Source organism: Bos grunniens, chromosome 19 (assembly GCF_055505025.1).
Source record: "Bos grunniens cultivar Pamir isolate PY7600 chromosome 19, Bosgru_T2T1.0, whole genome shotgun sequence".
NCBI lineage: Eukaryota > Metazoa > Chordata > Mammalia > Artiodactyla > Bovidae > Bos > Bos grunniens.
Genome location: NC_141183.1, coordinates 20792227 through 20817869, shown reverse-complemented (window position 1 = coordinate 20817869; position 25643 = coordinate 20792227). Strand labels below are relative to the sequence as shown.

General features: G+C 53.9%; 3 protein-coding genes and 1 long non-coding RNA gene across 20 annotated transcripts in view; all 4 read left to right on the top strand.

Annotated features, from left to right (window-relative positions):
* Positions 1-5720, top strand: part of ATP6V0A1 (ATPase H+ transporting V0 subunit a1) — a 61960-nt gene extending 56240 nt beyond the window's left edge. For all 14 annotated transcript variants that reach the window (XM_086357623.1, XM_086357636.1, XM_086357632.1 and 11 more), the window contains one exon: positions 4141-5720. In XM_086357623.1, the coding sequence (XP_086213749.1) occupies positions 4141-4234 (94 nt within the window). In that variant the 3' untranslated portion in view covers positions 4235-5720. The remainder of the gene's footprint in view (positions 1-4140) is intronic.
* A 449-nt stretch (positions 5721-6169) lies between these two features.
* On the top strand, positions 6170-9296 carry LOC147351578 (uncharacterized). Its single transcript, XR_015147593.1, has 3 exons — positions 6170-6543; positions 8471-8621; positions 9020-9296. It is a non-coding gene; the product is annotated as an uncharacterized LOC147351578 (long non-coding RNA).
* Positions 9297-12740: 3444 nt separating this feature from the next.
* Positions 12741-19729, top strand: NAGLU (N-acetyl-alpha-glucosaminidase). 4 transcript variants are annotated; one of them, XM_086357638.1, is made up of 6 exons: positions 12741-13143; positions 13959-14106; positions 15336-15482; positions 15649-15734; positions 16857-17113; positions 18292-19729. In XM_086357638.1, exons 1-6 carry the CDS (start codon positions 12761-12763, stop codon positions 19494-19496), a joined length of 2226 nt encoding a protein of 741 aa, XP_086213764.1. In that variant the 5' UTR covers positions 12741-12760; the 3' UTR covers positions 19497-19729. The 4 variants fall into 4 exon arrangements, with proteins under 4 accessions (XP_086213764.1, XP_086213765.1, XP_086213766.1 ...); XM_086357639.1 differs by having other exon boundaries at positions 13927-14106; XM_086357640.1 differs by lacking the exon at positions 13959-14106.
* A 3082-nt stretch (positions 19730-22811) lies between these two features.
* On the top strand, positions 22812-24786 carry HSD17B1 (hydroxysteroid 17-beta dehydrogenase 1). Its single transcript, XM_086357642.1, has 6 exons — positions 22812-22942; positions 23056-23223; positions 23368-23547; positions 23748-23841; positions 24270-24447; positions 24537-24786. Exons 1-6 carry the CDS (start codon positions 22846-22848, stop codon positions 24771-24773), a joined length of 954 nt encoding a protein of 317 aa, XP_086213768.1. The 5' UTR covers positions 22812-22845; the 3' UTR covers positions 24774-24786.
* The last annotated feature ends 857 nt before the right edge of the window (positions 24787-25643 follow it).

The window sequence follows — 25643 nt, the reverse complement described above, 5'->3', positions numbered from 1 at the left end:
CCGTGCTTTCTGGGCCTGGTCCTCTCCTCCCCCACGTCCCCTCCCCGCCCAGCTGTTGTTTACTGGGAGCCAGGAGTCTGGCCCGGCCCAGTGGCCCGACTGCTGGCGCACTACCCGCTCTCAGCTTATCAGCACACGCTCACCCCAGCACACTTCCTCACCACCCAGTGCTGCCAGCCTGTGGTGACTCACTTGGTCTTACCCTCTTGGCTTCCTTCCTTTCCTATTCACTTCTCTGTCTCTTGAGCACTGGGCTCCAGGGAACAGTGACCAACCTACCTGGACTCAAGCCCGAGTAGGGAGCCCATTACCTACCCCCAGGTCAGCGGGGCGCAGTCAAGGAGCTGGGGCAGACCTGTCAGAGCAGTGAGCCAGGCCCACATGGAGCAGGGAGGGGCCGCCTGGGCCCGATGTCCAGGGTGAACTGTGGCGATTGGAGGTCATGCTTTGCTGCCAGAAGGATTCTTCTTCCTCAGACTCACCTGTGGGCTTCGAATGAAAGTCCTTATGAATGAGCCTGAGGAAGTAACAGGTGGCGAGTGAGCAGGCTTCAGAATCGGGTGACCCGAGTTTAAATTCCAGCTCTGCTGGCACTGGCTGGGCACCCCTGAGGACAGCCCTTGCCTCTCTGAACCTCACTTTCTCTCCTGTGAAAAGAGGATAATGTCCATGTGACAAGGTTGCTGCAGTTAAATAGGAAATAATGCACAGACCAAGTGACTGTCCTGGTGCCCTGGCGCATCAAACCTGAGGTCAAATGCAGATGGAGCTGCCCTGCGGAGAGGGCTGTGGCCCCTATAAGCTCTCTGCTTCAGTCTGTTAGAAGAGAGACCCAAGGGGAGGCACATGAGACCACTTGAATGCCTCCCAGACGTAGTTTGCAAGGAATAGGCTCATCAAACACTGTATCATACTTGCAGGGTGGTGGTGGTTTGGTAGTGGAAATTTTGGATAGGAAAGAGAAAAAACAGCAGTGAAAATTCCTTTGTGCAACTTTGAGAATCGCATCCCTGGAGGCCTTTGTTTTCCCCTGCCACTAGGAAGGAGTGAATGAAGCTGGTGCTCGTGCACCCCCTCCTGGCTGAGTGTGGACGTGCCCCGAGGATCTCCAGACTGCAGGCATTCTGAGTTATGACCATCCTGTGAGGGGTGGAAACAGCTGGGCCCGCTGAAAATGGCTGCAGGGACATTGCTGCAGTGTTTTCCTGGCTTCCAGCCTGGGCATCTTCATACCTGTCACTTTACCCCTAGTGTTCAGCTGGGCTTTCTTGATTCTGCTGCAAGGACTGCCCCATTACACAGGTTCTGGGTCTCTTTGGTGGGAACAAGAAGAAAACCATCTGACTTGATAACAAGGATAAACCTTGAGACTGAGGGTCATGTAGGGACATGAGGAGGTGAAGGACATGTGAAAACAGCAGGTGAATTCATGCACCCACGTGCTCATTCTGTCTCCTCCTGAGTTGCGTCTGTCTGTCTTTTCCCCCACCAACTGTGTGCAGCGTGGCCTTCGTGCCCACCATAATTAATGAAAGGTCTTTTCTTCCTCAGAAAAGGCAAAGGCAGGGGTGCGATTTGTGGTTTGAACTGTGGACACCAGATTGATGTTAATAGAAAACTTGTTGCCCCATGACCTACCTTCACAGGAACCTCATCCCTTCCTGCCTAGCAGGTTCCACATGCACACTCAGACGGGGGGCTAAAGGGGCAGATTTGGGGGCCAGTTTGTAAGGAATACAGTGGCACCACAGCCAGACACCGCGGTGGCTGAGGGAGTGGCTGCTCAGGAGAATGAACACCCCTGAAATGTAGTCCCCTGGGCTGACCTCACGGCCCCGCACGGGGGTCATCGGCTGGCTGTGTGCTGCAGGCCCAGCACTGCTCAGATCAGGACAGGACCATCTTTCTAAAACCGCCTCCCGTCGGCCACACCCCAGCAGGGAAGGCCCAGGCTTTCTCCTTTCATTCACTCAAGAAAACAAGATTTCTGTCACGTAGCAGGGGTGCTCTCTCCAGGGACTCCCCGTCAATCCTTCCGGGCCACTGGGTGGCCTTTGCCAGGTGTGGGAGCTGGCAGAGTGACAGAGCCCCGCCCGACTGCCCGAGGCTCTCCTCGAAGCTGCAGAGTTGGAGATGCATTTTAGTGGCCTGGGGCGTGGTAAGGCCCTGGAGGCGTCCCAAGCAGAGCCCCCCCCACCCCTGCCCCCGAGAAGGAAGGACTGACAGGGCAGCCAGCAAGGTCCCGCCGCGCCCCGGCACAGAGAACTTCATGTCTGTACTTTTTCAGGAAGCACACAGTTCCTGGCTGGGGCCGGGGGGTGCGGGGGAGAGACCAGCAAGGAAACTGCTTTTCAGCTTTGTACTGGGAGGTTGGGGCAAGCACGACCAAGAAGTGGAGCCACACTGGCCTTGAAATACCCACAATGTCCCCTTGGGCACCACCCTAAGTCCTTAAGTGGCAGCTAGTGGGCGAGGGGGACCGCCCATCCGCTCACACAGTAGAATGTGTGTGCCCCCCTCCCAGGCCTGGGTCCCGTGATACACATGAAGCAGGCAGGGTGATGGCAAGAGACCTCTGCTTCTGACCCATTGGGCCTGTGAACACATCTGCAGCTTCTCTGTTGAGCCAGTTTGGATCAGAACTGTTTGTGTGATGAGTCAGCCAGAGGTCAGATACCTCACAGACCCCAAGGTGACTTGCCCACGGTCTGGCTGTACATGGTTGAATGACATGAAATGCTGTTGCCTGTGCACGCACAGCCTACCCAGCATGGAGGATTCATCCTCAGAGCCAGGAAAAGCCGAAACCTACCCCCACCCCCATGGCATTCCTCAGAGGAGCTGTCTGGAGCTGGACCCTCATCATGGGGGTGTTGGGACATGGGGCTGAGACCTGCAACTGACTTCAGTTTGAAGCACCCCCTCCTGGATCCCGTGCTCTCTGAGGGGGCATGGCCGAGGCACTGACCGGCCTCCTCCAGGGGTCAGGAGGCTCTGGGGACCTTGGCGCAGCCCCTGGAATGTGGGATCAGGGTGAAGGGCTGCCTTTTCTTGTGCTCACATAGAAAATCCAGTTCCCCAGGGCTGAGGGGCCTCTGGGGACCTCTTAGGACCACAGCAGACAGTCCCCTTCCCACCTCCTTTTCACTGATTTCCTGCTTTGTCTTGGAGGGAGAATACCCTGGCGGAAGGCTGAATGAGAGGCAGGAAGGTGGAGAGTGTCTTGGTGCCCACTGCCCACAGCCTGCCTCAGCTCCGCGCGGCTCACTGCTGCAGGGATCCAGGCCACCAGGGTCACACAGCATTGAGTGGAAACTATTCCTCAGGGCAGCTCTCCTTGGCTTTTTTATCCTCTGAATCATGCATTTTTCTGCCCATATTTGGTGGTGATTTGGTCGCTGGGCAGCCATCCAGGGCGAGCTTGCAGCCGGGCCCTGCTTCCAGGCGTGGACGCCTTCCTGCCCCCTCAGAGCTCGAAGGGCCCAGGGAGACCATCAGGGCTGGATGCTGAGCTGCCGGGGAAGGGAGCTAAAGCTGTTTTTCCTTTCAGTCCCCAAGAGAAGAATTCTTTCTCAGATGTTTTTGTAGTTGGAGAATATTTTTGCCATTGCTTTGAGAAGACTTCCTCTCCTAACTTCCCCCTTTCCTGGGAATTTCCTCCCCTAAATCGAAAGCCTCCACTGTTCACTCGCAACCCTTGCTTCTCCTTCCTCCCCTGAGAAGAGATAAAAACAAGCGAACAGTGGTCCCTGCCAGGGTTCCTCACACAAGCTCACACCACTCCATGTGGGACACTTCCGTTGGAGATCCACACCAGGCCGTGCCAGGAGCGGGTGTTGGGGGACTCTTCCCCATCACTGTTAGAGGCTCAGGCCAACTGAAGGTTTTCTGCACCCAGCTTTCTGCAGAGTTTGGCATATACACATTTTCTGCTGAGCAGGACAGAGCAGGAACAGACCAAATCAACACATTGGTGTGGTGCGCCCTTGCTGAGGGCAGGCCCTGGGCATCACGGGCTGGAAGCAGGCTGAAGTCTGGGCTTCATGGGCAGCGGGGGCTTGAGGAACTTGAGGTTGGGACATCTTTCTGTAGAGTCCCAAAGTTTTTGTGGAATGACACTCTCTTCTTCCCATTCTCCAGGGTGGAGTTCCAGAACAAGTTCTACAGCGGGACTGGCTTCAAGTTCCTGCCTTTCTCCTTTGAGCACATCCGGGAAGGGAAGTTTGATGACTGAGCCCCCAAGGGGCTGTGTTCCCGGCTGCCCTCTGCTCCCCGCCACGGTGGTTAGCTGTGCTCCGCTTGCCTGCTGGTTGTGATCCCTGGGTGTCAGGGCACCTGTGTCATCCCCATCCCCTACCCCCAGCCACCTGTGAGGCATTTAGCTCGATCCAGGTCCCCCAGCTCCCCTTGGTTCCCCGCCACCCGCAGCTTGGTGTGTGGTAGTGTAGTGGTATTCTAGAGAAGCTACACCCTGACGGTCACTCACACCCACTCACCCTGGGCACCCAGCCTGCCCTCCCAGCCTCTGTCTCACTCTTTCTTTGCCCCCCTGGTGGTGAACGCATTTGTGCATTTACACGAGAGCCAAGAGCACTTAGAGGGGGGCCCTCCACCGTCCACACCCAGACTTTGAGCCCCTGCTCCTGCCATTCTCTTTCCTGGCTGGGGGTGGGGTCCTCTTTAACACTCCCCACTCTTAGATTAGCAGCAAGGGGTCCAGGGAGATGGTGTTTTTGTCCTCCATCCATTCGCTCTGATCTTCAGTGCTTGTCCATCAGGAATTCAGCTCAACCCAGCTGCGCCAGCAAGCGTGGCTTCTCCCTGGCAGCCCAGAGTGTCCGTAGATATCCCACACCACCTTCCTAAGCGCACCCTGAACTCACACCTTCCCCTCCTCCCTCCCAGATTCCCCTTTTAGCACCCAGCATAACCTGCACAGTTGGGAGAACCCAAGACAGAGGTCCTGACTGGCTCCCTTGGTTGGCTGAGTCTCAGGCCGTGCTTGGGCCCTGCCACAAGCACCCCTCTGCACAGAGGTTCCAGACTGATGCCCTTTCCTGGTGCAGATGGGAGACCTTGCTCACCCCCAATTATGAGTCTCAGAATTGTAGTCATCAAGGCGTTTCTGCCTGCTCTGCCCACCAGTGCCCCTCCCTACCTCCCTGACAACCCCACGTCCAGTGAGTGAGTCCTAGGCGGGAAGGTCGATGGCATTTACCATTTATTTGCTGGTTGGAGGCAGCTGGCAGGGCTGCCAGTGCATGTGGCTGAGAGCAGCATGGCCCTGAGCACTACCTCTCCTACCTCCCCCTCACCTTATCTCAAGTCTCCGCCACAGCAGGAGACGGATCTTGGGGCCTTTTAATCATGTGTTGGCATGGCAGCCCTGGGCGCTTTAGCTAAATTGATCCGCAGACCTTCAGTGATGGAGAGGACCCCCTAAATTGGTCAGCCCCACACACATACACTTGTCTAAGGGAGCTGCTTGGAGCTGCTCAGTGACTCCCCAGGCTGTCTGCCCCACCCCAGCTTCACCCTGCGCCAGCCAGTGTGACCTGACCCAGCCCGTGTGCAGAGCCCCTCCTGTCTGGCCCCTGTGGTTCACATGATGACCTTTGCTCTGTGGACAGAGGGGTTAGAAGCAGAGTTCTGTATCAGGAATCCTGCCAAGGTCCCTCTGTTCAGACATGCCTGTGCTGAATAAAGTGTGTTTGACTCGATCAGGGAGGCTGCCCGTCTGTGTGCCCATGGCTCCCGTGTCACTCAACCCTCTTGAGTCCACTAGTATCTTACCCCCTCCACTTCCCTTGGCCAGCATTGCTGCTTTTTCTGTGATCCAAGGCCACAGCTGCGGTGGCCCTGGCCAGGCAGTTTGTGAAATTCTCACCTTATCTCAAGTTTCCCAGGGGCCTTCCCACTCCCCCATCCCACCCTCCCTGAGCCAAGGCAGCTTTGCAGACACCACCCATGTAGGGGAGGGGCTTGGGGTCCCATCACCACCCCCTTTTCTGCACCACACACCCAAACAGCCTGGGGAGGAGGGGGAGCAGGGGCCTGGGTGTCTGCCCACCCTCCTCTCCGGAGCTCTGCTATGAGCATGCTCTCCAGGGCTCAACTGCCTGGCTATTTTTAGCCCTGATTGCCTTTGGCCTTGGTGTAGGTGGAACTCTGCTGGGGGGTTGGTTCCTCAGGGCAGCTGGAGAATTCGAGGTGCTGAGGCAGGCAGCCCAAGGGCCAACAGGCTGTCCTGGCTGGCGGGGTGGGCAGGGCGGGCGCCTTCTCCCTCCTCACAGCCATGTAAGGCGACCACATTCTTTCTCAGCCCGCCCTCTCCATTCCTGCCTTCTCAAACCTCTAGGGGATGGGCTGCCCAGGAATGTGAGCACCAGGTTGACAACTGCTGCTGCTCCAGGAGGGGCAGGAACACCCTGTTCATGCCATGCTCCTCAAACCATCTCGTCTCTGACAAGCCACCTGCCCTGGAACAGGCCTGGGCTCAACACCCAGCATCTGCTCCTCAGAAAGTTGAGAGGGACCATTCAGGTAAATGAGCTCTTTTAACCTCCACTCTGCTACTGACTCAAAGAGGGAGGCCTAGTGAGAATAGATACTTGGAGTTAATGGAATAGAGCTGAGAGTTCAGAAACAGCCTAACAGGTATAGTCAGCTGGTTTTCCACACAGGGCCCAAGATAATTCAATGGATAAACAACAGTCCTTTCAACAGACGGTGTTGGTACAGCTGGGTGAAAGTGAAAGTCGCTCAGTAGTGTCCGACTGTTTGCGACCCCATGGACTATACAGTCCATGGAATTCTCCAGGCCAGAATACTATCCACACATGACAAATTGGGACTGCGACTCACCATATACAAAAATTAACTCAAAATGGATCATCGACCTAAATGTAAGTGAAATTTTAGAGGAGATCATAGGAGTACCTCTTCCTGACCCTGGGTTAGGCAGTGGTTTTTAGAAATGGCATTAGAAGCACAAATGATAAAAAGATAAAAGATAAGTTGGGTTTTAGCAAAAATTAAAAAACGTTAGTGCTTTGAAGGACAGGGTCAAGGCACCCCTCGTGGTGGGAGAAAATATTTGCAAAGCATATCTCTAATAAAGGACTTATATCTAGAATATATGTAGGACTTTCACAACTCAGTGATAGAGACAAAGACTCAATCTTTAAAAAAGGGCAAAGAATTTGAATACACATTTCTCCAAAGAAAATATGAGGCAAATAAGTCCATGAAGAGATACTTGACATCGTAAGTCATTAGGAAAATGCAAATCAAAATCTCGAGGAGACATCACACCACCTAAAAAGGTTATAATTTTTTAAAAGACAATTACAAGTGTTGACAAGGTTGTGGAGAAACTGAAAGCCCCATCCCCTGCTGGTGGAAACATAAAATGGTGCAGCTGCTTTGGAAAGCAGCCTGGCAGTTTCTCAAAATGTTAAAATGTAGGGTTAAGTTAGGACCCAGAAATTTGAGTTCTAGGTATCTACTCAAGGCAAATGAAAAAATGTCTACACAGGCTTGTGTGCAAGCACTCACAGTGGCTTTATCCATAATAGCCCCAAATGGAAACGACCCAAATGTTTATTAGCTGATGAGTAGATAAACAAAAGGCAGTGTATCTATCCAGTGGATATTCTACAATAAAAAGGAACAACATTGATACATGCTACACGAATGGACCTCAGAGTCAGACATAAGGCCACATAATGTATGACTCCTTTTATGTGAAATGGCTAGAAAGGGCAAATCTACAGAGATGATGTAGATCTGTGGTTGCCCAGTACCCGTTGCTGGGTGGCATTGCAGGCAGGGTTTCTTTGGGGGGATGGTGATATTCAGATTAGATTATGGTGACGGTTGCACAACTGTGGGTATACTAAAAAAAAACTGAGTTTAAACTGATAAACTTCCTGATAAGATCAATAAAGTGGGGCTAGGAAGGGGGAACTAGGACTTCCCCAGGAAGAAATGCCTCCCAAAAGATCTGGGTCAGTGGGTCATTAGCTAAGGATTTAGGATCTAGTGGCCTTGAGCTGACCCCAGCCCAGCCAGCTAAAGATGGGACCAAATAGAACTGAGCACTGAGAGAGGGAATCCCCAGGAGCCCTGGGGTGGGGTGGGGAACGGTGGCTGTTGCTCTTTCTGTTGCTCTTTCTGTTGCTCTCTTGTCTCTCTTGGTCCCTTGGTTTATGGGGTCTGAGTCCTAACAATTGGACCCCAGGGAATTCCCATTGCTCCTGTTTTTAAGTCTAGACCTTTACCCTGATTCCCCTTTTTGTGGAATCCCTGGACCCCAGACATCTGCTGAGTGAGTCTGTGCCCCCATCAGTGAATGTCCTCTTGAGGTCCTAGAACAGTGTGGAGAGGGTGGCTTTGGGCTCAGTGTTATAAAGATAGGGGACAGTTCCATCACCATCTTCAGGACCCGTCTCTTCTTCCTGTCCCTCAGTGAAGACCAGGGCAGGATGGCACCTCTTTCTGCCCAGGAGCGTGGTGTGGAAAGAGCATTGGAGCTCCCCTCTGCAGCCTTCCAAAGGCAAGGCCTAGGCATGGGCTGCTCCCTGGTGGCCAGACAGGGAAGGACTCATTCCTCTTTATAGGTAAGGCAGGTGGGATCCTAGGGGGGTTGTCACAGGTAGGGAACTGAATTGGCAGGGCAGAGGGCCAAGCGATCTGAAGGGTGCACAGGCAGAGGGCAGGCTGGCAGGAACGAAAGAGATAAGATAGGAGTGGAGAGCGTGGACAATTTGTTTCACACACAGTAAATGAAAAAGCAATGAAATGTGTCATATGGTAAAGGGATCAAACCGTACAGTTCAGTTCAGTCGCTCAGTCGTGTCCAGCTCTTTGTGACCCCATGAATTGCAGCACGCTAGGCCTCCCTGTCCATCACCAACTCCTAGAGTTCACTCAAACTCACGTCCATCAAGTCGGTGATGCCATCCAACCATCTCATCTTCTGTTGTCCCCTTCTTCTCCCACCTTCAATCTTTCCCAGCATCAGGGTCTTTTCCAATGAGTCGGTTCTTCACAGCAGGTGGCCAAAGTATTGGAGCTTCAGCATCAGCCCTTCCAATGAATATTCATGACTGATTTCCTTTAGGATGGACTGCTTGGATCTCCTTGCAGTTGAAGGGACTCTCAAGAGTCTTCTCCAGCACCACAGTTCAAAAGCATCAATTCTTCACTCAGCTTTCTTTATAGTCTAACTCTCATATCCATACATGACTCCTGGAAAAACCATAGCTTTGAATAGACGGACCTTTGTTGGCAAAGTAATGTCTCTGCTTTTTAATATGCTGCCTAGGTTGGTCATAACTTTTCTTCCAAGGAGCAAGCATCTTTTAATTTCATGGCTGCAATCACTACCTGAAGTGATTTTGGAGCCCCCCAAAATAAAGTCTGTCACTGTTTCCATTGTTTCCCCAATAGTATAAGCCCTCCTGGAGGAGGTCGCCATTAACCCCACCATAGAACCGCCAGAACTTAAACAGGACGGGAAAACAGACTCTTGGAGGGCACAAACAGAACCTTGTGCACCAGGACCCAGGAGAAAGGAGACTGCAGGCTTCTCATTGCGGTGGCTTCTCAAACCGTACAAAAGGGCCTAAGGTAAAAGTAAGTCTTCCAGGCTTCCCTGGTGGTCCAGTGGTTATGAATCCACCTGCTAATGCAGGGCACATGGCTTCCACATGCCTCGGGGCAACTAAGCCTTTGCACCACGGGCACTGAGCCCGCACTCCAGAGCTCATGCTCTGCCACAAGAGAAGCCATTGCAATGAGAAGCCTGCACACCACAACTAGAAAACAGTCCCTGCTTGCCACAACTACAGAAAGCCCCACGCACCACGAAGGCCCAGCACAGCCAAAAATAAAGTTGTCCACCCCATTACCCTAGGCAAGGTTAGCACTTTTTACACAGCATTAAAAAAAAAAAGATGGGATGCACTATATCCAGTGATTTGACCTATTTAAAATACATATATATATACTTTGCAGAACATTCCAAATCAGCACCAATACATCTTCCTCACTTTTTAAAAAAGCAAATGCTTGATATTTCATCCTATCAATGCACCCTAATTTCTTCAGCCAGCCCTCTACTGTCCTCAGAGTTCCCAGCTTGGTGGGGAAGAAAGACAGTGTGATGCACTGGACTAATCGGTGAGGCCCCCGCCACACATCCCATGAGCTCAGGCTGCAAATGTGCTACCAACCCCCGGGATGGGGTCCCCAACCTGCTGTCCCTGCCAGCAACCATCTGCCATTCTGCATGAAGGCCCCACAGAGAGGTAACCTGAGCCTGACGGTGCACCTGCAGCTCAGTTCCCCCAAGCAGCGCATTCCCTGAGACCCAGATTACTGGCAAAACAGGTCCTTGGAGGAGGAGAGTCTGCTGAATCTCACCTGGAGCAAGAGGTGTTTGGAGCGGGTGTTGGAGTGGAGAAGGGCCTGGGGGGCTACAAGCTATAGCTCCACAAGGGCCCATCTCTCTGGGCAGGTCGAGGAGGTCCTTTCCAGAAAAAGCTGAAAAGCCTCTGATTGATACTAGGAACTGAGTAGAATGGAACAGGGCCGCACCTCCTGCACTTGCTGCCCACTGAGCCAGGAACAAGGCCGTGGGCACCATAGCTTGAGTCCGAACCTGCGGGCAGGGGGTGGAGTAAGCTCAGTGGCTTCCCACATTCCCTCTGGATGTCCTGAGTTGGCAACCCTCCTCTGACCCCTTTCCTGTCTCTAAGCAGCTGCACTCAGGCCTGACAATCTGGTAAAAGCTGCACCTGCCTCCAAAAGGGCTCAGAATCCTTTTAGAAAGTGCAGTCTTTCCAAAGGGCCCACCACTCCTGGCCACCACACAGCCCTACTCAACCCCTCGCTGCCGGTAAGCAGCATGAAATGTTGCATCTCTCAGGGGATGGTGGCAAGAACACTCATCTGAGACTTAAGACTTTCTGGTTCTAGTCCTAGTCCTGCTGTCCTACTTGTCATTGATCTTCTCAAAGTTACTTCCTTTCTCTGGCCCTCAGTTTCCCAGTATGTAAAATGAAGACAATCCCCGTCCTGGAGAAGGAAACCCTCTGACACTGTTGGTGGGAATGTAAATTGGTGCAGCCACTGTGGAGAACTGTATGGAAGTTCCTTAAAAAACTAAAAGTTGACCTACCATGTGACCCTGCCATCCCACTCCTGGGCATATGTCCAGAGAAAACATGGTCCAAAAAGATACATGCACCCCAGTGATCATTGCAGCACTGTTTGCAACAGCCAAGACACGGAAGCAGCCTAATGTCCATTGACAGGAATGGATAAAGATGATGTTGTACATATACACAGTGGAATAACAGTCATTAAAAAGAAGGAAATAATGCCACTTGTAACAACATGCATGGACCTAGAGATTGTCATACTGAGTGAAGTGAGTCAGAGAAGGAGAAATATCATATGACATCCCTTATATGCAGAATCTAAAAAAAATTATACAAATGAACTTATTTACAAAACAGGAAGAGTCACAGAGAACAAAATTATGGTTGCCAGGGAGGAAGGATGGGGGGACAGATTAGTTAGGGAGTTTGGGATGGACATGTACACACTGCCATATTTAAAATGAATAACCAATAAGGACCTACTGTATAGCACAGGGAACTCTGCTCAATGTTATGTGGCAGGCTGGAAGGGAGGGGAGTTTGGGGGAAAATGGATACATGTATATGTATGACTGAGTCCCTTGCTGTGTGCCTAAAACTATCACAGCATTGTTAACTGGCCATACTCCAGTATAAAATGAGAAGTTAAAAAAAAAAAGATAACGCCCGTCCTGTTCAGCAGCTGCTACCACTTAGGGATCACATGAGAGCCCTTGACACATCCACTACACCCTGCTCCTTGGTCAGCCCAGGCTCACATGACACATCTGTCCTCCGACTTCCTGACCTTTTAGTTCCTCAAACCTGCTCAGCTCTTTCCTTACCCTTCCTGGGTATTCATATGTGTATTTTTTTCTTCAAGGAATGGTCTTCCCCTTCGTCTTCTCCTAGTCAATCCCAATTTAATTCAGATTAAATGTCACATCCCTTTGGAAGCCTTTGGCTGGGTACCCTGCACAGCATCACAACTACACTGGACCCTTGAACAACACCCATTTGAACTGCACAGGTCCACTTACACAGGAATGTTTTCCCATAAATACGAGTTACTGTACTATATGATCTGCGGGTGTAGTACCCTGGATACAGGAGGGCTGACTGTAAAGTTATATCTCAACTGCCAGTGGGGTCAGCACTCCTAACGCGCACAGTTCAAGGGTCAATTGTATAATATTCATCTTTGTTTATATAAGTACTTGGTTTGTAGGTCTCAGGAGAGGGGTGGTAGTGCCTGGTACAAAATCAATGTCAAATATTTATCAAATGGTAGGATGGATGGAAGAAGTGATTTGTACGTGAAAGCACATTATACCCAAGGGCGCTTGTGAAAGGCTGCGAGTCACATCCCATCCTGGACTTTTGAAATCACTAGAGTCACGCGCTCTTGGACCGAGTGTGGTCGGAAAATACCCACAAGAAGCTGGTGCGGGGCCCCGAAGCTGGGTTTCCCGGTCGCCGGCGGGTTTTACCTTCAGTTCCACGTGACCTGAGGCCCGCAGCTGATTGGGCGCGGCCGGGCCGGCCCTGGTCCCTGGTCCCCGGTCCCCATTGGTTCCCCACGGGGCCACAGCCGGGCTGAGGACCGCTGGACCATGGAGGCCATGGGGGTGGCCGCGGCTCTGGGGCTCCTGCTCCTCACGGCGGGAGGTTCGACCGGGGACGAGGCCCGAGAGGCGGCCGCCGTGCGGGAGCTGCTAGTCCGGCTTCTGGGGCCCGGGCCAGCGGCCGCCTTCTCCGTGTCGGTGGAGCGCTCCCTGGCGACCGAGTCCGGCCTGGACACCTACCGCTTGAGCGGCGGCGGTGCCGGGACACGGGTGCAGGTGCTCGGCTCCACGGGCGTGGCCGCCGCCGCGGGGCTCCACCGATACCTGCGCGACTTCTGCGGCTGCCACGTGGCCTGGTCGGGCTCTCAGCTGCGCTTACCGCAGCCCCTGCCCGCTGTGCCGGAGGAGCTGACCGAGGCCACACCCAACAGGTACCGCGACAGGACCCCGCCGGTCGGCTCCCCTACAGCTCCCGCTGCCCCCGTTCCCGCCCCCTCCCCCCGCCAGGGGCGCCCCCTCGGGCCGAAGTCCCCGCCCCGCCCCAGTGCCCGGCTGCTAGCAAGCACTGGCTTCAGACTCCAGCTCTGATTCTAAAAGCTGAGTATCCTTGAGTAAGTCACTTGGCCTCTCTGAGCCTCAGCGGGAAACAACGGAAAAGTGGAAACAATGACCTCTACCATGCAGTGGTGCCTTTCTTATTGTGATGATTTGCACGGTGCGGGGTGTAGAATTTGTGGTGCACGATCGGTGAGCAGTAAATGCTGTTCCGTTCCTACCCCACCCTCTCTTCGAAGATGCTCCCTGAGGAGTGACACCCAGCCTGGCACAGGCGTCTGCTCGAGCGCTTGCCCCACTGTCCTGAGATGATGGGTTCACACAGCTGTCTCCCCATTAGACTTTGGGGAAAGGGATCCCCCTTACAGGGCAGGGGCACACTGTACCCAGAGTAGGAATGAAAATGGAATGTGCCCTCTCAGATATCTAGGAGGCTAGAGAGCTGAGTGCTGGGGATAGGTGGGTGGACACCTCGGAAGCTCAAGCCTCAGAGTGTCTGCTGCATCTGGGTTGGATCCTGGAGTGAAGCAGTAGTCTAGAGGCCACACCCGGAGTCACTCCTCTCTGGGCTCCATCTGGGGTAGCAGGGCAAGCTGCTCCCCCAGGTCTTCCCCCGATTGTGTACCCTTAGGGCTGAGAGACCTCCTCTTTGCCCCTAGGGCCGTGCCCCAGCTCCTGCCCCTGCCTGCAGGTACCGCTATTACCAGAATGTGTGCACACAAAGCTACTCCTTCCTGTGGTGGGACTGGGCCCGCTGGGAGCAGGAGATCGACTGGATGGCGCTGAATGGAATCAACCTGGCGCTGGCCTGGAGCGGCCAGGAGGCCATCTGGCAGCGGGTGGGTGCCAACCACACCCCAGGTGTCCTGCCTGCCCCACATCAGCTCAGTATCTGGCACAGAGACTAGGGCTCCAGAAGTGTTGGTAGCAGGAGTGATGGCTCCAGCCTCCCAGCTTCCATGGTTGAGACACACTCGTGGGAGGACTTCCCCAGGGCTGGACCCCAGCACCCCCAGTAAACATTAAGAAGCCAGGTTTCCCTGTCTCCCCACACCACCTGGGTCAGTCAGCTGCTTCTCTGGATTCTGTTTCATTAGCAGCTATTGCTCTGCCTTGTCCTCTTCCTCTCCATCCTTCTTCATGGCGCCAGTTCAGGCTCTCAGTCTCCTCTCCTTGGTCGCCTGCCCACCACAGCCTCTGAAGAGCATCAACCAAAAAATAATGCAAGAGGCTGCATATAAGAAGAGTTTATTTGGGAGACTTTACTAATTGCCATTTGGGAAACACAGGCTCAGATACCTGAAAGAGTGCTCTGAGAAAGAGAAGTAGGGGCTTTTTTTTTGGAAGCCATGAGACTGTTAGAAGTTCCCTGATGGGAATTGTGACTGACAGACATTGATTGCAAGTTATTTTAGGGTAAAGGCCTGATAAGTATCTTGAGTTTCTAGGAGGCCTTTTGGATGACTTGATCAGATTAAAAAGTCAGATTCCATTCTGGCTGAGACATGCATAAATTACACTTCTTTAGTGACCTCCTGGTCATTAGCACTTAGAGAGCTCTCTTAAGAAATATTTTCCTTTCAAAACAAGACTCCTGGCTCTCAGAGTTGTACCAGAGTGTCATTTCTGAAATGTGAATCTAGGGGAGACCTTCAACTTTGAACACACCCAGGAGTTCCCTGTTACCATCAGGTTCTGCCCAGCCTGGGAGCTTCCATGGCTGAGCCCTGAGAGCTCTGGCTGCACCTGGGGCTGCTTAAGCTCCTTGCAGAGCTGCCCTCACCCATCATGCTAGGCTGCTTGCTCCATGAAGCCTTCTAAGCCCCTTCCCCATTTGAGGGAGAACCCCTCTGTGCCTCACCCCACCTATGCACCAAGAGTGACATTCGCAAACTCACCTGCTAACTGATCTATTTCTTCTGGACTGTGGGCTCCTTGCAGGCAGGGATCAGAGCTTGTCTTAGGAACTCTAGGGCACAGAGAAGAGAGGGATGTGTGTTTGTCGAGTGAATGAATCAGTGAATAGAGATGAGTGATTTATATGTGTGGGGCTTGCCTTCCTCCTCAGGTGTATCTGGCCTTGGGTCTGACCCAGACAGAGATTGACGAATACTTCACTGGTCCTGCCTTCCTGGCCTGGGGGCGCATGGGCAACTTGCACACCTGGAGTGGCCCCCTGCCCCCATCCTGGCACCTCAAGCAGCTTTACCTGCAGGTAAAAGGATGGAGAATGGAAGGGGCAGAACTGATGCTGGATAGTCACAGGTCTGGGGTGGGAGTAGGGGGACTCTGTGTGCCTTGGGAAGAGGAGACCTCCCCCTGGCGGGGCGGGGTGGGGGGGGGTCGGGCATGCTCACCACCACCCCTTCTGTTCCTCCCAGCATCGAATCCTTGACCGGATGCGCTCGTTTGGTATGATCCCTGTGCTGCCGGCGTTTGCAGGGCATGTCCCCAAGGCTCTCACCAGGTGATGTACCCTACCCCCACCCCCTCCCCATTCAGCTCAGAGAGAGAATATATATTCCCCTGCGAGACACTATTTGAAGAAAAACTCAAGCTCTGGATGTAGGCCTGGGCTTGATTCCTAGTTCTGTTACTGACTAGCCATGTGACCTTGACTGCTCTGGGCCTCAGTTTCCTCACTTGTAAAATATATGTATGGCTTGGCACAGAGTCTTAGCAAATGGCAGCTCTTAGTGATGGTAGGGGTGCTCCTCTGCTCCTCTGTGCTATACACATCCTCAACTGTGGCTGGTCAATTTCTTCAAGGCCCAACTGAGACCTCCTCTCCTTCAGGAAGCCTTGCCAGGGGCCCCCAGCATCAGTTATCACCTTCCTTGGGCCTATAAGTGCCTGGTTCCCACTGCCCTCAGCGCTCAGCACATGCTGCTGGCCCCACTGGCCACTCCTTGGCCTTCTCAGCTCGGCGGCAAGAAACTCATTCGTACATTTAGCCGACGTTTGTCAGACTGTCTGGGGCTGCCAGAGCAGGCCCTGGGCTGGGGGCTGGGGATGCAGCCACGAAGGTGCACAGAGACCCTGCTCCTGGTGGGAGACACGTTGCCAGGGGGATACAACCCAGTGATAAGGAATGGATGTGGACCAATTCTCCATCAAGGTCACTTCTGCTTGGGGAAGAGAGGAGCAGCAAGGGCTCAGCACAGAGGTGGTATCATTTATTTAAGCCATAGGGAAGGGCTTCTTGTTGTTCCGTCACTCAGTCCTGTCTGACCCTTTGCCACCCTGTGGACTGCAGAAGGCCAGACTTCCCTTCCCTGGCGTTCACTATCTCCTGGAGTTTGCTTAAACTCATGTCCATTGGTTGGTGATGCCATCCAACCATCTCATCCTCTGTGGGAGGAGGAGAGACAGCCAAAGCTTTCCAGACGGGACACGAAAAGGATGTCAAGAAGTAACCAGATGCATCAGCAGGGAGGGGGGAAGCGAGAGCTCCAGGCCCAGGGCACAGCATGGGCAAAGGCCCAGAGGCATGAGGGCTCCCAGAACGGCAGGTGTCAGTGAGGCTGGAGGAAAGTACTGCATCGGCCTCCGGTAAATGTCTGAACTGTCACCCCCTCCCCCACACTAGGGTGTTCCCTCAGGTCAATGTCACCCAGATGGGCAACTGGGGCCATTTCAACTGCTCCTACTCCTGCTCCTTCCTCCTGGCTCCAGAAGATCCTCTCTTCCCCCTCGTGGGGAGCCTCTTCCTGCGGGAGCTGACCAAAGAGTTTGGCACGGACCACATCTACGGGGCTGACACTTTCAACGAGATGCAGCCCCCGTCCTCGGAGCCCTCTTACCTGGCTGCAGCCACCACTGCTGTGTACCAGGCCATGACCGCAGGTACGGTGCCAGTGGGAGGTGAGAAAGGGAAGTCCCCTGGGCCCTCGAGATGGAGTTGGCAGAGGTCAGGGGGTTGGGAGGAGGGATGGGGAATTGTAACACCTCACTGTGACACACAGCACTTTACCATTTCCCAAGCACTTGTACACAAACATCATCTCATTTAGTCACGCTGTGATTGAGAGGTGAGCCCTGGAGCGGACACCCTGCTCCCTCACCGGCCCTGCCACTTCCTGCCTGCGAGACTTGCAGCAGCTCCCCTCCCTCCCAGTACCTCAGCTGCTTCATCTACAAAAGGGGCTCGCTCATAAATAGACTGATGCCCGGCCCAGAGTAAAGTGTCATTAAGTGCTGACTATTGAAAATATTCTATTTGGTCTCTACCTCCATGCTGAGGGCTTCTCAGGTGGCGCTAGTGGTAAAGATCCTGCCTGCCAATGCAGGAGACACAAGAGATAACAGGTTCAATCCCTGGGTTGGGAAGATCCCCTGGAGGAAGGTGTGCATATCCTCTCCAGTATTCTTGCCTGGAGAATTCCATGGACAGAGGAGCCTGGAGGGCTACAGTCCACAGGGTTGCCAAGAGTTGGACATGAATAAGTGGCTTAACACACGCACACATGTGTATGCTGGTAGGCTAGAGGTTAGAGATGTGCCCCCAATCAATAAGGTGCCCTTCCTGGTACACAGATAGGAACACAGCACTCCTCCCAGCCACGAACAAGGGAGGGCAGGAGAAGGGCCAGGTCAGGGATGGCTTGGGGAGGCCTCTGTGTCAGCTGGGAAGGGGCAGATTGGGGTGAATTGGCTCAGGCTTCCTTGAGCAGCGGTGCTCCAAGTGTGGTCTGGGACCAGCAGCGTCACCCCAGGGCCTGTTGGATTGCAGGTTCTCAACCTCCCCTATCTCCTGAATCAGAATGAGGGGGGCTGGGGCCCAGGCCTCTGGGTAATTCTGATGCTCCCTGAAGCTTTGCAGTGCTCAACTGGTAGTCCCAGGGGAAGGGTATGTGTGATGAAATGTCCTGATAACGTGGGTGGGGAGATGATTTACAGGGACATGACAGAGTGTGATAGAGTCATTTAACTTCTCTGGACCTCTGTTTCTTCATCTGTAAAGTGGGGTGAATACTCCGTGCCCCCTCTCCTCTCATCACCCTCCTGTCCTCTGCCTCCCACAGTGGACCCTGATGCTGTGTGGCTGCTCCAAGGCTGGCTCTTCCAGCACCAGCCTGAGTTCTGGGGGCCCGCCCAGGTGGCGGCTGTGCTGGGTGCCGTGCCCCGTGGCCGCCTCCTCGTTCTGGACCTGTTCGCTGAGAGCCAGCCCGTGTACATCCGCACAGCCTCCTTCCAGGGCCAGCCCTTCATCTGGTGCATGCTGCATAACTTCGGGGGCAACCATGGCCTGTTCGGGGCCCTGGAGTCTGTGAACCAAGGCCCCACAACTGCCCGCCACTTCCCTAACTCCACCATGGTAGGCACGGGCATGGCCCCCGAGGGCATCGGCCAGAACGAGGTGGTCTACGCCCTCATGGCCGAGCTGGGCTGGCAGAAGGACCCAGTGGCCGATTTGGGGGCCTGGGTGACCAGCTTTGCAGCCCGGCGGTATGGGGTTTCCCATGGGGATGCAGAGGCAGCGTGGCGGCTGCTGCTAAGAAGTGTCTACAACTGCTCGGGCGAGGAGTGCCGGGGACACAATCACAGCCCACTGGTCAGGCGACCATCCCTACAGATGGTCACCACTGTCTGGTACAACCGATCAGATGTATTTGAAGCCTGGCGGCTGCTGCTGGCAGCCACCTCCACCCTGGCCAGCAGCCCAGCCTTCCGCTATGACCTGGTAGACGTGACCCGCCAGGCAGTCCAGGAGCTGGTCAGCTTGTACTACGAAGAGATGAGGACCGCCTATCTGAAGAAGGAGCTGGTTCCCCTGACGAGGGCAGGAGGCATCCTGGCCTATGAGCTCCTGCCTGCCCTTGACCAGGTGCTGGCCAGTGACTGCCACTTCCTGCTGGGCAGCTGGCTGGAGCAGGCCCGACAGGCAGCAGTCAGTGAGACTGAGGCCCATTTCTATGAGCAGAACAGCCGCTACCAGCTGACCCTGTGGGGGCCAGAGGGCAACATCCTAGACTACGCCAACAAGCAGCTGGCAGGACTGATGGCTGACTACTACGCCCCCCGCTGGCGGCTCTTCACAGAGACGCTGGTGGAGAGCCTGGTCCAGGGTGTCCCCTTCCAGCAGCACCAGTTTGACAGGAACGCCTTCCAACTCGAACAGACCTTTGTCCTTGGCACAAGGAGATATCCTAGTCAGCCTGAAGGAGACACAGTGGACCTGGTCAAGAAGCTCTTCCTCAAATATTACCCCCGGGCTGTCTCCTTCTGACAATTAACTACTCTCAAGCCACCTTCTCCCCAGACTCCAAACCTGAGCAGGTTTCCAGGGCCTGGGGCTGGGCAGGCGTCACAGGAGCACCGCAGGCCTGAGTGAAGGAACTCACTGACCCATGGGGTCAGGCGCGGACTATCTGGAGGGGCTGAGCTGCCTTCCCCCACATCCCAAATTCGGGATCAAAGTACTGTTTTAATACAACTTAATAAACTGGTAAATCACCTGGATGGGTGTGTCAGAATGTCAGTGCTGGACTTCTTGCAGTCCAGTGGTTAAGACTCCTTGTTTCCACTGTAGGGGGTGCAGGTTCCATCCCTGGTCAGGGAACTAAGATCCCACATGCCATGTGGCACAGCAAAAACAAAAAAAGAATGTCAATGTCATGATGCCGGCGAGGACTCGGGTCTGTAGCCTGGGCGCTGGTGAGGTCAGGTCTCCCTGCCCGCTTGCCTTGGCTTCCTCAGTGTTTTGTTTTATTAGTTTTATTGGTCATACATCCAGAATTGATTATATAAATCTTTCAAAATAATGAAATATTACAAGGATAGAATACAATTCAGCTTTAATTGACAAATACTTGACACGGAAACCATTTTTACAAATACTTGTTTTTCTTATAAGAATACTTCAGAAAACAAGCCTCTATATCGCTTACAGCAAATTTTATGGAACTTTTTTCCCCTTTAACCGTCATTTCAGATTTCCTATCACAGAACATCTGACAGACCATAAACCAAATTATAATCAGCTGCTGCTGCTTTGTCTAGTCTTTCCTGATCTGAAAGAATTCATGTATTCAGGCTAGAAGAGGTAATTAAAACATTCCTTCCAAATCTAACTTATATCAGGTTATCACTGTGCTTAGTGAAGAATCTTTTCATTTTTCACTTAGGCTAGTCTGGTTAGTGTTCACCCCTGCTGTTTCAAGCAGAAGGGATAAGTCTTTATATTCCTAAGAGTTTCTAAACTGCAAAAACAAAACCCTAGAAGCAACCATTAAATACAAATATTTAGAAAGCTAAAACATTTGCTAATGATGAGAAACAGAATACTTTAATTTTTAAAATTTATTTATTTGGCTACCCTGGGTCTTAGCTGTGACACGGAAGATCTTCCGTCTTCCTTGCGGCGTGTGAGGTCTTTAGTCATAGCATGCAAACTCTTAGTTGTGGCATGTGGATTCTAGTTCCCTGACCAGGGACTGAACCCAGGCCCTCTGCATTGGAAGCAGGAGTCTTAGCCACTGGACCACCAGAGAAGTCCCAAGAACACTTTAAGATTTGAGAACACTCCTAGTTGAAGAAGAAAGTGTAAGGATCTGGCGCGCTCACACGTGCTTAGTCAAGTCCGACTCTGCCACTCCATGGACCGTAGCCCCCCTGGCTCCTCTGTCCATGGTATTCTCCAGGCAACAATATTAGAGTGGGTTGCCATTTCCTCTTCCTGTGGATCTTCCCTACCCAAGGATCAAACATGAATCTCCTGCATCTCCTGCATTGGCAGGCACTGAGCCACCTGGGAATTCCAAAGGATGTGGCAGTAGTTTTATATTGATAAAATATTGAAAAAAATGAAAAAGGTGAATCTTACATCAGTGGCATATCATTTCTAAAGTGCCAGGACATACAGAATCTTAAGAGACTGTGTCTAGCTGAACTATTTGACATTTTTCTGCTGGTGTGACTTTTTCTTTTTTGGCTGTGCTGGGTCTATTGCTGTGTGAACTTTTCTCTAGTTTCAGTCATGGGGGTTATTCTCCAGTTCCAGTGACGGGCTTCTCACTGTAGTCACCTCTCTTGTTGCAGAGCAAGGACTCTAGGGCACATGAGCTCAGTGGTTGTGGCTCCCGGGCTTTGTTGCTCCGAGGCGTGTGTGATCATCCTGGATGAGGGATTGAACCCATGTCTCCTGCGTTGGCAGGAGGATTCTTTACCACAGAGTTATCCAGGAAGCCCTGATGGTGTCACTTTGAAATAGTCTAATAAATACTCCTTTGTCTGGAACAAATAATCATTTAATTTAGGCCAGGGGAAAATTTACAGAATACAGAACACATTTCCCTGAAGAGACAGGACATCCCCAGGGGAAATATCTGGCATTTATTCCATTCTTTGTTACTGAAAAATGTGTCTGGTTAACAAAAGTTTGTTATACTTTACGCGTAGCTTAAATTAAAATCAAGAGCCTGGCAGCATTCTCCAGTCCAGTTTCTGAGTGCTCATCTCCAAGTATCCAATATTCTTAAAAGAACTCTTTGATCAGACCCTTGCCCAGTTAGAGATTTAACAGTACTTGGGGACTACAATATGTCCCCTTTCTCTGCTTTTTGATTTCTCTTTTCTCACCCTAATGTAACAAGCTGCTACAGGTTTTTACCAAAATACCTGTTTGGTATTGTTTTGAAAGTGGGTTATTCTGCATTACCAAAAGCCTTCCATCACATTAGAATGGGTCACATTAGCGTCTAACTAGCACATGGCCACATCATGTCTGCTGCAGTGATTTTTGCCACTCAGCATAGTTCCTATATCTGTCATGTCCTTGTCTCTCAAAACACCATCTATTAAGCTGATCAGCTCGTCTTCACTCATTGGTGCGTGTTCACTCCCTCCAAGGTTGGATTACATCCCTCACCAGTCAAAGCCAGATCAGGCTGCTTCCTGGCTCACTCAGCCACCAAGCTTCCTCAGCTTTAATACTAACTCCTGATCTCTGAGGCTTCCCAGGTGGCGCAGTGGTAAAGAATCCACCTGCCAATGCAGGGGACACAAGAGACATGGGTTGGATCCCTGGGTCAAGAAGATGCCCTGGAGTAGGAAATGCAACCCACTCCTGGAGAATTCCATGGACAGAGGAGCCTGGCTAGCTACAGTCCACGGGGTGGCAAAGAGTCAGACACCACCCAGCAACTGAACACACATATACACACCTGACCTTTGAACCAAGAATACCCTTCCAAAACACTTTCACACCCTCAGCCGCTAACTTTGGCAAAAAATTGTCCCTGTGGTACAGAGGCTTGCTGGGACAGAGGCTTGCCAAGGCAAGATCTGCCCAGGGCACTCAGCGCCCACATGGGAGCTTCATACCTCCTGTGTGCAAAACTTCACCCTCCCTCTGACTAACAACTTAAAGAAGGGGCTTTCTAAGCCAGGGGCCCTCTTCTCTGCCTTGACCTGGAGAGCAGGCCAGGGACCCACAGGAGGGCTCAGCCTTGAGATTGTGCTGCAGACATAATAAAGGGGTGGGGACCCTGGTGGGCAGGGGCGGAGCGAAGCAGGTGATATCCATCCCCGGAGACCAGAGCCCAGCATATCCGGGATCTCTCCCTGCGCACATCCCAATGGACCGCACTGTAGTACTCATTACCGGCTGTTCCTCCGGCATTGGCCTACACCTGGCCCTGCGACTGGCGTCCGACCCGTCCCAGAGCTTCAAAGGTACCTGATGGAACGGGGTGGAGAGAAGGGAGCAACTCCTTCCCGGCCTAAGGGGGCCTAAGTAAGGCTGAAAGACCGGAATTCAGAGCCTTGTCCTCTCCCTGAACCTCCAGTGTATGCCACGCTGAGGGACCTGGCGTCACAAGGCCCACTGTTGGAGGCCGCCCAGTCCCGAGGGTGCCTTCCCGGCTCCCTGGAGACGTTGCAGCTGGACGTGAGGGATGCAGATTCCATAGCCGCTGCCCAGGCACGCGTGACCGAGGGCCGCGTGGACGTGCTGGGTGAGCCTCCCGGCAAAACAAGCCCGAGAGCCTTCTTCGCTCTGTGTCCAAACCAAGATGTCCCGAAGCCCACGGAGCACGGGGGGGACGGGCGGGAAGGAGGGCCGTGCGTGAGGCGGCGGGGTCGGGTCTCTCTCCCCGCAGTGTGTAACGCAGGCCGGGGCCTGGTGGGGCCGCTGGAGGCACACAAGGAGGGCAGCGTGGACGCCGTGCTGGACGTGAACCTAACGGGGACCGTGCGGATGCTGCAGGCCTTCCTGCCGGACATGAAGCGCCGCCGCTCGGGACGCATATTGGTGACCGGGAGCATAGGCGGCTTGATGGGTGAGCGGAACGCGACCAAGGGCCAGAGGCGCGCGGGGGGGGGGGGGGGGGGGGGGGGAGGGGTGGCTCAGCAGGAGCGATGGGGAAGAGGGGGTCCAACAAAAGGGGAGGGGCCTGGTGAGGCTGCCCCGGGACCCTCCGGCGCCCCTCCCCGCGGACCCCTTCCCGGACGCGCCCCAGCAGACTCCTCTCCCTCCCAGCGCTTCCCTTCAACGCCGTTTACTGCGCCAGCAAGTTCGCGCTCGAGGGTTTGTGCGAGAGTCTGGCGATTCTGCTGCAGCCCTTCGGGGTCCAGTGAGTCACCGCCCTGCCCCGGGGACCCCCTGACCCCTGACTTTGGGAACCTCAGCACCCCATCTTGTTGGAACCGCTCTCAGGCATTCTCCCCAGTGCGGCTCCCGTTGCTTGTGCGCCAGGCACAGTACAGGCGCTTGGCGCGGGTCCTCTTGTTCCACCTGTCCACCCTGCTGGTGAGGCGTCGGTATTGGGCAGCTCAGGCCCAGAGAGGCTCGGTGACTGACCCAAGGTCACACCGTTTTAAGTGACCCGGCCAGGTTGGCATTCTGACGCCAGAGCCTCTCTCACAACCTCCAAGGGATGTGGGGGCGCTTTTCCGGCTGTAAACCCGCTTTCAAATAAATGCTCGCAGCCCGAGCCCCGCTCTGGCCCTCCCTTCTGGGCTTGCATCCGCCCGCGCTCACTCGCCGCTCTCCGGCCCGCAGCGTGAGCCTCATCGAGTGCGGCCCGGTGCACACCCCCTTCCCCGAGAAGGTGGAGGGCGGCCTGGGCGGGATGCTGGACCGCGCGGACGTCGAGACTCGCGACCTCTTCAACCGCTACCGTCGCCACTGCGAGAGGGTCATACGTGAGGCGGGTCAGGACCCGGAGGAGGTGGTCGAGGTAAGGGCCGAGCAGGACTGCGGGAGCGGGGGTGGCCCCCGGGTTCTCCAGCCCAGCCCCGGCCAGCGCGCCTCCTCCCGCTGCTGCAGGTCTTCCTCCAGGCGCTACGCGCCCCGCGCCCGGCCCTGCGCTACTTCACCACCGAGCGATTCCTGCCACTGGTGCAGCTGCGCTTCTCTGACCCCAGCGGCTCCAGCTACGTCGCCGCTGCGCACAAGTCAGCGTTCCACGACAAGGCCGCCGAGGGCTCCGACGGCGCCGGGGCGGAGGCAGAAGCCGGTAAACTGGAGGCATCTGAGCTCCGCGCTCCTCTCGCCCCGCAATAAAGGCCTAATCCGCTGCTGTCTCCCGCGCTCTCCTTTGCGGCCCCGGGGGGTGGGGTGCGTTTGGGTAACGGAAAGGGGCTTTGACTGGGCTGACCTAAGTGACCACGGGCGCGCACAGTGAGTGGATGATCGCGAAAGACGGTGTTAGCCCGAGTGATACCTCCGGAAACCGAGGCCCAGAAAGGGGAAGAGCTAGCCTAAGGTCAGGCCTCAAGTTCCCCGAAGGGCAGGTAGAGCATTCCCTATATTCTTGGCGTAGGGGTGTCTGCAGCCATTGGAGTTAGGTGGACCTGGCGGGGGAGAGTCGGCTTGTAACGTGGCTCCCAAGAGTCACGGAACCTTAGGCAACGTTCTGACCTCTCTGAGTCTGTTTTCTTACCTGAAAAATGGGTATGATACCTATGTGGGGGCTTCTCAGGTGGCGCAGTGGTAAAGAATCCGCCTGCTAATGCAGGAGACACTGGTTCGGTCCCTGGGTCAGGAAGATCTCCAGAAGGAGGAAATGACAAGCCACTCCAGTACTCTGGCCTGGAGAATTCCATGGACAGAGGAGCCTGGAGGGCTTACAGTCCATGGAGTCACAAAGAATCAGACACAACTGAGCGCTGTAGGCACACACATATCATGGATTGTGGTAAGAATGAACTGAGATAGTGCCTCAAAGTGCTGGTATTAGAGGTCTTAATAGCAGGCACTGTCTAACACTGTTACTACTAGGGGTATTACTATTGTCATTGTGTTTCCCTGTAGAAGCCAGATGTGTAAAAAAGAAACAAGGCTAAATGAGCAAAAAGGAAACAGCCCCACTCATCCCCTCCTTGCCCCCTGCCCTAGACAACACTCAACAGGAGGGATCCTGACCCACCCAGA

Excerpts from the sequence above, each read along its gene's own strand:
- NAGLU (XM_086357638.1), top strand. The coding sequence starts at position 12,761 with ATGGAGGCCATGGGGGTGGCCGCGGCTCTGGGGCTCCTGCTCCTCACG. Across the intron at positions 14,107-15,335 it reads AGGAGGCCATCTGGCAGCGG|GTGTATCTGGCCTTGGGTCT; the intron begins GTGGGTGCCAAC and ends CTTCCTCCTCAG. Across the intron at positions 15,483-15,648 it reads TCAAGCAGCTTTACCTGCAG|CATCGAATCCTTGACCGGAT; the intron begins GTAAAAGGATGG and ends TGTTCCTCCCAG.
- HSD17B1 (XM_086357642.1), top strand. The coding sequence starts at position 22,846 with ATGGACCGCACTGTAGTACTCATTACCGGCTGTTCCTCCGGCATTGGC. Across the intron at positions 22,943-23,055 it reads CCCGTCCCAGAGCTTCAAAG|TGTATGCCACGCTGAGGGAC; the intron begins GTACCTGATGGA and ends CTGAACCTCCAG. Across the intron at positions 23,842-24,269 it reads CTGCAGCCCTTCGGGGTCCA|CGTGAGCCTCATCGAGTGCG; the intron begins GTGAGTCACCGC and ends TCCGGCCCGCAG.